At 47.2% G+C, this 10,467-nt stretch overlaps 2 protein-coding genes across 2 annotated transcripts in view; one reads left to right on the top strand and one right to left on the bottom strand.

Annotated features, from left to right (window-relative positions):
- The first annotated feature begins 149 nt into the window (after positions 1–149).
- eps8a (EGFR pathway substrate 8a, signaling adaptor) overlaps positions 150–10,467 on the top strand; it is a 56,155-nt gene continuing 45,837 nt past the window's right edge. The window contains exons 1-3 of the mRNA XM_064318839.1: positions 150–783; positions 1,630–1,745; positions 2,134–2,297. The gene's annotated coding sequence lies outside the window, so the exon portion shown is untranslated. The remainder of the gene's footprint in view (positions 784–1,629; positions 1,746–2,133; positions 2,298–10,467) is intronic.
- Positions 2,091–9,882, bottom strand: gpr19 (G protein-coupled receptor 19). The gene is made up of 2 exons (XM_064318854.1): positions 9,335–9,882; positions 2,091–4,697 (listed from the first exon to the last, which is right to left on the bottom strand). The coding sequence occupies exon 2, from the start codon at positions 4,681–4,683 to the stop codon at positions 3,412–3,414; it is 1,272 nt and encodes a 423-aa protein (XP_064174924.1). The 5' UTR covers positions 4,684–4,697; positions 9,335–9,882; the 3' UTR covers positions 2,091–3,411.

Genomic DNA, 10,467 nt, shown 5'->3' with positions numbered 1-10,467 from the left:
TTCTGATATGGCTTCTATTTTCTTCCAACATCCATTTCCTTTATTATCTTAAAGAAAATTGCTAATAAATTTAGTTATTGAAATACTTGAAAACAAGATTAAAAAACGTCTTCTCATGGTACTTTATTGTGGGTTGGGAAAAAAAAGTAAATTATAATGTGACGTTCTTCGGAAATGGTTCTCCAAATGGCAGTTTTTAAATTCTTATGAAGTGTTTTGATTGTAGCAATCTCTTAATAAAGCAGTGGTAACCAAGCCTGTTCCTGAAGATCTCCTGTGCCGTAGGTTTACAGAACTAACAAATCGCACCACATTCAACAGCTAGAGATCTGCATTGAGCTGCTAATTAGAATCAGGTGCGCCAAATTACGGTTGAAATTTAAACCTGCAGGGTCTCCTGGAACACGGTTAGTTACCACTATAATAAGGGGTAGAAGGAAAGTACACTATGTACCGTTTCAAACATTCTAGTAATTATAAGTGTGGGAATTTTTATGTAACTAACACGAGATGGCTAACATTGTCAACAGCCGGTTATGAATGCCATTATTGCCACTGATACCGTTCTGGTAACTAAAGTCGCTAATGGTTATGATGGTATGTATACTGTAATACAGTCAGTGTGCGCACCTATAGCTAGCTGCAAATAGACTAGAGCAGTGTGGGGACTACTTTTCCTAATTTCAGATATTTAAACATGCCTTTAGGCGTCTAATGGATAGCGGCAAGGAAGCGCCAGAACAGGCAGGGAAGGCGGCCGCGCATGGAGCAGACAAGCGGCAGGTAGGAACAGCGGCAGTCCCGCCCACATTTTGACTGTCTCCCATATTTGAACTAAGTTAGTCACCAGTGTGTCTCGGGACCGTCATGTCCTGGGTTAAAATCTGGAGGTGGCACACGTTTAAATTTATCTTTCCAAATATGGAATACGTCGCGTCAGGTTTTGTGCGTAATTACAGAAACGTGTCCAGTGAATTTTTGAAGGCACGCATTGTCTGCTCGTTCGGGGCATTTTGTTTGTGCTAGGCCCCAGTTATCACCGCTTGTTAATGTGTTTATGATAGTAGTGTTGTTTCTTAAAATATGCATCTAACAGACCTGAGCAACCATTTGTGTAGAGGGAATCCGGAGCAGCCGCACTGTGCGTAAACGGCTAGTGCGATGTGCGCGGCCCGGCTGTGCTGCTGTGTGCGTGTTCGAGTGGCTTTTGTTTCCCCTGTTTTGATGCACCGCTCTCACTGGAGAATAGTGAAGAGCCTCGGCCGTGAGCGGAGATGGGATAATTACCCTGAGAAAAACAGCAACACTGTTAAACGGGCAGAAACACGTGACCAGGGAATGGTTTGGACGGGATTAAACTGCTTGATTTTGAAACTGATCGTACAATTTAGACATGATATATGCAATTATGTATTTGTATTGTATGAATACGGATGTTTATCTTTTCCAAATAATTCAATTTATATAAAGTATAATATTTATGAATGGCAGAGTTGTAGGGCGTGTTCCTTCACTAATTAATATTCAGGAGTTCACATGTGAGGTCTCAAACAGGCAAAAAATTTTGTTCAGCATTCCAGCTAATGGAAAATTTAGACCTATGGTAAATGACTTATTCCCTGACATCAGCGACTCTGAAACCAACGGAATCGGCCGTAGGATCAGAGCAAAACCTGCTCGTCAACGCCAGTGGTTGGCACGGTGCTGCAGTCGCCTCTGGAGTGGAGTCTGAAGCTGTCAGTCGGGTGAGTCAGTGCATGCCGGAATGGAGATGTCCTAAACAAGGGCTTCAGAGACCAAAACCTCCAACATCGGGCAGTATCATCATTTGCTAGGTTCTTTTTTTATAATATAACTGTCAAATCCTCACTTAATACGTGTGTGAATGATTGATGATTTTAGAAAATTCTCATTTGAAAGTTCATTCTGTAGAATGCACAGGTAAATCACTAATAAGCTATTACCCTTAGCAGCCATTAATTGTGGGGATTGATAGGTCTTAGATATAGAAGAAAAGTAAGTCTCCTGTAACCGTCATATCCGGCACGTTTGCACTGACGTCAGATACAGACACACAGAGTGCCACAGTATGGATGCATAATAAAGTTCTTTATTCTTTTTTTTTTATACCAGTGAAGAACATCTGGCGATGTGACGCCGCTGGCTGAAGGATGGAGGGAACGAAGCGCGTTTCACTGACAGCAGACCACAGTATGGCAGTTTGGTGAGGTACAAAGCGAGGGGCGAACGGCACAAGAAGACGACGTCTCAACAGTAAGAAGCTGATGCAACCGCAGGTGGGTTTTACAGTTTCGGTCACGTCTTTGGGCTCACAGTAGACTGTCACACGCAGGATCACCATGACGATTTATTGTGGTCAGACAAGTATAAAAAATAAAAAAAACGAAAACATGGTTACACCTGCCGTGTATTTAGTTTAGGAAAGATTGCTTGTTGCTTGTCTCGGCTGTCCCACACATACCCATTGGGGTTACATGTGAATCACACGTGAATGGCCACAAGCTTGTACTTTTTCCAAATAAACATTCTAGGCTCCGCAATACAGGGACCAATGTTGCACTGTAACGTAGTGAGACTAAGACACATTGTGCTGTGGTATAAGACAGGAAAGAGATCGTGTTCGCACTGAGCATGCCCAGCTTGAAGACGATATTGGCAAATCGTAGCTCTCTGGAGCAACTGATTCAGCCCCTCTCCTGACTGCTAGGCATTGCACATTTAAAGGCCTCAAGATGGCACCCTAATTTACAACTTTCAGTGTTATCCACCAAAGAATATCGGTCCCTTCACGCATGAGTCAAGCTACTTTTCAATGAACAGCTACCGTTGCCCTGCAATAACTATGAAATGATAACAATACAAACAACATCGCAATCCTAATGATCGGTCATCCCTGCGGTCTTTGAACCAGGACCTCTGGTATTCCCCTCCTCCCACCCTATCAGATCTGCACTAAAGGTGCAGTCAGACGTAAGAAAGCTCCACCCACTTTGTGAGTCACATGGTGCGGTTACACATAACACTTAACTATTTATGATGATTGCTTTCAATTCAACATGACTTATAGGACTCACAAGCATAATTTAACAGACTTTGATTTTGAAATTCATGTACACCAGCGTGAACCCAGACCCCGAGGTCCCTTTGTTTTCTGAGTTTACAGCTGAAATTCAAGACAATTGACGTTCCGGACTCACTCGACCTCTGGTTTTTTATTCGGGCCGATTCCCGGCGGACGAGCGACCCGGCGCACGCTGCGAAACGACGGAACGTCCGTAGCGTCCCGTCGAGTAGAGAAGGCTGACAGTGCAGTCGGTAAAGCTTCGGTCGTCATGTGACGCCTAACGTGTTCTGCTTCCTGTTTGAAAGAAGGTTTTTTAAATTTTTATTTTACACAAATGTGTTTGGCGGGTTGGTGTTGATGGGCCAGGCCAGCTTCTTCTCCTTGGCCTCGCGGTCGAAGGTGTCGTAGATGGACTCTTTGGTGACGGTGGTCTTGGCCGGGGCGGGGATCTCCACGATCCCCACGTAGTTCTTTTTGGCCATGCGCGAGCTGGTGGTGATGGTGTAGGCGTTGCTGCGGTAGCACTTCATGGAGGACATGCAGAAGGTCTCCCGCATGCCGCGGCGGAAGTTGGCGTTGTGGATGGAGTAGAGCGTGGGCTTGGACGCCGCCGAGCCGAAGGAGATCCAGGTGACGGCGGCGAAGAGCAGCGCCTCCCGCCGGGACCCGCTGGCGTCGCCGGGGTGCCAGAGCTGCGCCACGTAGAAGGGCGCCCAGGCCAGGAGGAACACGGCGTTGAGCGCCAGGAACATCTTGATGGTTTTGACCTTAGTCCTGGGCACGATGTTCATGGTCCGCCGCACGGTGCGCCCGTCGGTGCCGATCCTCCAGATGTACTTGACCACCCGCTGGTAGAAGAGGACGATGAGCACGGTGGGGAAGAGGAAGCCCAGCACCAGGTGGGCGATGCCGTACGCCACGCCGTCCCAGGTGTCCGGCAGGAAGAAGCCGCAGTGGCCCGCGGGGCCGGAGCCGTAGAAGAAGAGGCAGGGCGAGACGAAGGCCGCGTCCAGCACCCAGGAGGCGGCGATCATGCGCTTGGCCTTCTCGCGGGACACCTTGAAGCTGAGCGGGTAGACGATGGTGTAGAAGCGGTCCACGCAGATGGAGAGCAGCACGTAGACCTGCACGCCGGGCGCCAGGTGCTGGACGTAGCGCACCGCGCGGCAGGCCGAGCCGCTGAGGGGCCACTGGCCGGACGCCACCTGCAGCAGGGCGAAGGGCGCCCAGGCCAGGCTGAGCAGCAGGTCCGCGCACGCCATGGACACCACGAAGTAGTTGGTGGTGGACTGCGTGCGGCGGCTGCGGTGGATGACCAGGCAGACCAGGGCGTTGCCGAAGACGGAGACCAGCCACAGCGCCCCCAGGACCAAGCTGAGGGTGACCATCTCCGCCGGGGCCAGCTCGTAGGACGGCAGCGAGGCGTTGCGCTGCAGAGGGGCGGGGCCGGGGGAGGAGCCATCCTGGCTGCAGTCGGCCGGCGTGGGCGAGCCGGCGGGGAGGGTGGAGTTCTCGCTGGAGTTGGGGTAGACAGGGAGAGTGAACAGCGTGGAGAGGAGGGAGGCCTTGACGTTGTCCGTCGTCTGAGCATAGACCATCGTTCTTCTTTAATCTGCGTGAGACAGAAAGAAAGATGCGTTCGACAGTTAAATTGGCGTTTCGGTTGGTTAGCACGCTCTGACACAGTTTGTGCTGCAGAGTTCAATGGGGTAGGGAACGCCCCTGAAATGAGTTGATGGTGCGGCCTTGCACTTGACCTTCAGGACCAGCAGAAAAAAAGGTTTCTCTTCAAACATGTATAAAATAACAGCGCATTCAGTGCTCGCTCAGTATCGCAGTAATCTCTGCCTAAAGCACCATCTAATGAAGGGCAAACAAGAGATGCAGCACTTTGAAGATTTTTATCCAGAAAATTTATCGCATAATTTGGCCAACGGAATAATGAAGAGGTTTGCCTGTTCAAAGGGAACACTGGTTGCATTCTCTTCAGTTTACATAACTCCATAGATTGTTGGGAACCTTTTTAGCTAAAGAAAAAAAATGTAAAAATAGGATAGTTAGGTCCTGACAGTAGATAAAATAGAAAGTTAAAGGCACACTGTGTAGAATTCTTTTAGACCTGCAGTGGTCCTGTGTTTACAATGAAAGAAGCCTCGTCCCCAGTCTTCCCAAATCACAGGCTCTGTAGCCACGCCCACCCCTCGCCATACAGAAAAGAGTGTCATGCCAAGAAACGTCCCAAACACATTTTAGAATAATAAATACAGGCAAAGGTGCACAAATTCCACAAAAGTGAGTAAACGCAAAGATTGCCAGTACATCATAGATGTGCCTTAGCATGGTTATTTAATAACATTTTCAAGGTAGAAATCCTGCATAGTATGCCTTTAAAGAGGTGTTTCAGTTACTGAACCCCCAGCAAACCACATGGAACTGTAGTACGTTAGTGAGGAGCAGTGATTCATACATCGACCCGTGTCCTGCCTTCAGCTGACACCTGTAGTAACCTGTGGTTACGCAGTTTGGTGTCTTGTTCACATGAAGGCCATTACACGAAAACCTCTCTTTTCGGTTGGGCGGACTGCGAGCGGGACGCAGCTCCAAGCTCTCCCGTAAAAAAAAACCTCCAGGGGACGAGCTGCGAGTGGGGGGATGGTTTTAATGGGCGTGTGACTTAGCGGCGTGTGTTTACGCCGGATTCCTTTTTAATTAAGACACCCAAGCCCCCCCCCCCACCCCCCACCCCGGGGACCAAACCGGCACTTGAGAGAAAATGAATTAATTAAAAAGCACGTTCACACGCGGGGGGGGGGGGGGGGGGAAGGAGCCCTTTTTATTCCGCGGGGATATTTGGAACTGAAGTCTTAATCGCCCGCATTTCCCAGGAAGCGTTCCCCTCTCTCCCACGAGCCCCGTGCCTACCCGTTTTCTACATTTGATTTATTTAGCCTTTATGTAGGGAGGGAAGTGTCACCGAGGCTCTCTCTGGCTAAGAGAGGCCTTCCATAAACGATCATTTGCCCCAAAGGAAATGTGAGAAGCGTAGCGTGCTCCTGGCAGAGCTAGGACTGGAGCCACACGTTATGAAGAGTGAATATTACTTATTCTGGCTACTGGCTGTCGCTATAATTCGATATTGTCTCCACCACTGGTTGCCCAGGCGGTTTTTATTGTGCACAATAAAGATGTCACTTCCTGTGCGCTGTTGAAGTGGGGCCCGGGGCAGTCACTATTCAGTGTTTTATAATAACCGTGTTTCCTGAGGACATTAACGTAAAGGCAACATGTACTCCTGCATGAATAATGTGGGGAGCGTGTCTTTGGAAGGGACAGCAGCCCCAGGAGCTTCAGGGAGCTGAGAAACAAAAAGGCTGTGTTGTTGTCACAGAGGAATAACAGGCCAGCTGCTAAACTGCATGGGCAGCTTTAGCCTGCTAGGGGATATTAATTTAGAGGCGGGGGTGGAGACGGGGCGGAGGTGTCTGTTCTTATCTGAAGCCTCATGTTTACTTTAGCAGGCACGTGTCAGCAGTACCTAGGTTACCTTGCGCAGGCTCCTCCCAGCTCCACGTGCAGGCCGTTCTCACCTGAGTCAGCGGCAGCCGCTGATTGGGTTAACCCTTTCAAGGTGCGAGATCTCAAGTATGCGATTAGAATGTTCTTAACTGAACATTCTAGTGCCGATGTAACAATCACTACTGGCGACTGACAGCACTGTAGTTCTAGAAGACTGACTTTTCAAAGGGTTTAATCAAGGCATGATTGGTTTAAGAGTTCCCTGTTTGCATAAGCTACTTGCTGATACAATTACAAATTCATGGTTTTCACCTCATTTTACAAGGAGCTATTTTACTCTTGCAAGAACTACGGAATAATCACATAATTCCAATTTTAAAAACACGACTTGAAGACACGGGCACTTACGTGGGCCTGTCTGAATTGTCTGAACATTTTGTACATTTTTTATTCACAATTATCCTGTCTTTTCTGAATTTTTATTGTGCAATCGCACTGGCCTGTTTCCATGAATACAGAAGACTGTAGACAAGTACACACTCTCCTCCAAAGTGTTTGCTGTCAGTTGACATTAATTTTCACACTGTAGACCACTAGCTGAGCTGTCGGAGGAAGACACAGGCACAGTTCACACAGGCACACTGCACGCACCGGACTGGACAGAAATGAAATGGAGGCAACTTTCCAGATTGGAATCCTCCTTCCCCTGAGTCCTGCTAAACACCCCTACAGGGTTCGTAGCTACGGTCCCACGTCCCTGCCGTACTGGACCTCTAATAGCACACCACAACTTCCCCATCATGAGCTGTGGCAGAGCAGGCGAAACGGTGGCATCCGCAAAGATGTCCTTCCACACACAGGAGGCGTTCTGCCGTTTCACACTGCAGGGGCAAAGACGGTGACTGAAGGCTCTCCAAAGTGAGGCAGGGGGTATTATTACAGAAATTAACCGCAATGCTGACCTGCACAGCAGATGCTCTCCGCAGTGCGACCGCTACCCAACCCAACCCTTTCATCCCACCCAAAACTCAGCTTTCGTAAAAGAACTGGAGAGGTTCAGCCCCAGTTGCCGTAAAGCCCCGGCAGTCAGTCCCTTTGTTCCCCCCAGAGCGGGACAGGACTGCACTGCGTGACCGTGGGTCCGAAACAAAGAGGCACTGGCGTGTCCCAGAGAGGAGAGAGCCTCGCTGTTCAGACCCCCGTCCAGCCTTAACCCGCGAAGTGCAGACACGGATTCCCTTCCTAGCCATGACCACAGGTGACAGAGGTTCCACGCGCATGCCACTACTCATCCACAGAAGACAAAGACGGCGTCGTCGATCAGTCACACGTGGAAATGCCGTACTGTGTGATGGGTTACTCATGCAACCTCTGTGGGTCCTGTACGGCAACACTTAAGATCACTTAAGATTTTGGTTGTGACCACAAAGAAGCCTTTTGTTCTGCGTGTACCTGAGATCCATACATCATCTCGGTCTTGCGTGTTCTCTGACTGTGGAAGAAATACCTTCTTTGTGTCTGCATGGCTACATCTGTATTCAGCGCACGAATATATATATATATAAAAAAAACAATGGATCCGTCAAGAGCAGCTGTGTGGCAATAGGCTCATTGAGGACTTCAGCATAATATGTTGTTGAATGGTTTCCTATGAGGTCGGGCACTGTTCGGGACATTCCAAATAATTTGTGTATGAATTGCTGTGTCCCCTGGACTCCACTCTTATTCAAAAATGGAGCTTAACAGGCCTAACGTGTTCCATTTTATCCTAGCAGCTCAATGAAGCCATTGGCGACGGTTGCTATGAATTAATATATGTTATATAAATGTTTAATTGCGCGCGATGACCCCCTTAGAAAATTGTCACGCGGAAACGCTAAGTCTGACCGCAGTGGCTGAGATATCAGTACCCATGGGACGGCCTCGGGGCTGTACACAACCGGGCACCGTTAGCCTGAGACACACATGAGACAAGCAGCAATGTAGCATGAGAACCGTTAAGCAGTGCTCACAACCCAACAACGAGGGACACCAGTCTGAAAAACACGAGCATCTGAAATGAACACGACATGGGTGTACATGGCCAATCTCCGACGGCTGCGTTAATTCGAATTAAAACATTTTAGTATCAACAGGACAGAAAAACAGTGGAAAGTGCTTGAATCAGGAGAGGCAAAAAGAACTATTTAAATGCAACCAGGTTTCGCCTGATTCTTCACGCAGAGCATAGGGGAATAGGACAATAAACAGTTAAAATGTGAGTTTTACCATCTCAACCGGTTCCTTGTGCTGGTAATCGTACATAAATGACAATAACATACGCCAAGTTAATATCAAAGAACTTAAAATTTGGTAATAGTAATGACCAGTAAAACTGTCTTGTAAGAAAAATGCTTTTCATTTGTTTACCCTAATGTCTCCTATCGACGTTAAAGGCTTTCAGATGAACGCTTGAAACCAATGTCACCGCAATTATTAGCATTGTCATTGGTAATTATTAATGGTAATGCTGCATTGCATTATTATACATTGAATTGCAACAACATATCTTCATGTCTTATTCATAAAATAGATGTATACTATATTTGAGCTGCTCACTGACGTCGCAAAAATTACCCTAGTCTTTCCCAGTCCATCTGTACTTCATACGAAAGGTTTCGTCTTTACGCATGTTGACGACACACAGAAAGAAAATAAAAAGCAACGGCAACAATCGTAAACAATAGCACCTACCTCTCCTCAGATTGACATCGTGATGCTCCTGTTTAGTGTCAGTGAGCGAAACGCATTTCCTCTCAATGCGTGTAATACATTCAATCCATGTTTTCGACTGACTCCCCTCCACCGGCGGTATCCTTGGAAATGGTCTGCCTGAGCCCATACAAAATGTCGTGGAGGGAGGTTTTAATGATCATCCTCCCTTTTGCTTCAATAGTCCGTCACGTGAGACGGTGCAGTCATGTGTTTCAATTTCTTCTCGACAACGCCGTGAATCGATATATGATCACCTGGCCTTGATATATATAAATATAATAACATAATTGTTCACAGTTCCTATGACGAGTCGTTCCTTACTCGAAGTAAATGATAAATTAAGCACACGAACACGTTATTAAACAGCACACAGTCGCATCCTAACGAAGCCAATAGCGTATCGAAAATATTTCAGCACCCTGGACAGCGTTTAACTGTCCAGTCCGTTTGAGTGCTGTCGAAACGAACAATCCGATCACATCCGATTGATTATGGATGTCTGCATTCATTCAGTATGTAACCAAATTATGTCTTCTTCAGAATATCTTGTGTCATTGGCTGTGTTACTGTGGAAGCTTTATTTAAAAAATGTATTTGAAACTTCGAAGATCTTCAGTTTCTACATGGATGGCTGGGGGTAATTTCACATCCAACGACTGACACCATGCAGGCAGTGCTAGAAAGTAGAGAGAGGCTTACAGTTAGCCTTGACTGCTGTGCTTGGGCACTAGATACCAACATTTCTTTTTTAAATCAGAGTCTTTAACGGACGGAATAAATTAGCAGGACTCACAGTGGACACAGAGAACCTGTGAGTGTTACAGCCTCGGCTTTGCACATTGCTGCAGGGTACTGGGCTTCAGAAAGAGCCCAGATTGGCTGATTGGCCTAAACCCTTCCGCTTCCACAAGTGGCCAATATGATTAGAGCTTTGTGTACATTAGGCACTGTCTGCCATTGATTGTTGAATTGATTAGTACCCATTGTATTGGTGTGGTGTATGTGAAATGGTGCATACCTGTTGATATCATCATTTTACACCCTGACTAATAGAAAGTTCATATATCATCATATTAATATATGAGATGTCATATATATCGAATGACATATTA

Source organism: Anguilla rostrata, chromosome 19 (assembly GCF_018555375.3).
Source record: "Anguilla rostrata isolate EN2019 chromosome 19, ASM1855537v3, whole genome shotgun sequence".
NCBI lineage: Eukaryota > Metazoa > Chordata > Actinopteri > Anguilliformes > Anguillidae > Anguilla > Anguilla rostrata.
This window is presented reverse-complemented; position numbering and strand designations above follow the sequence as displayed.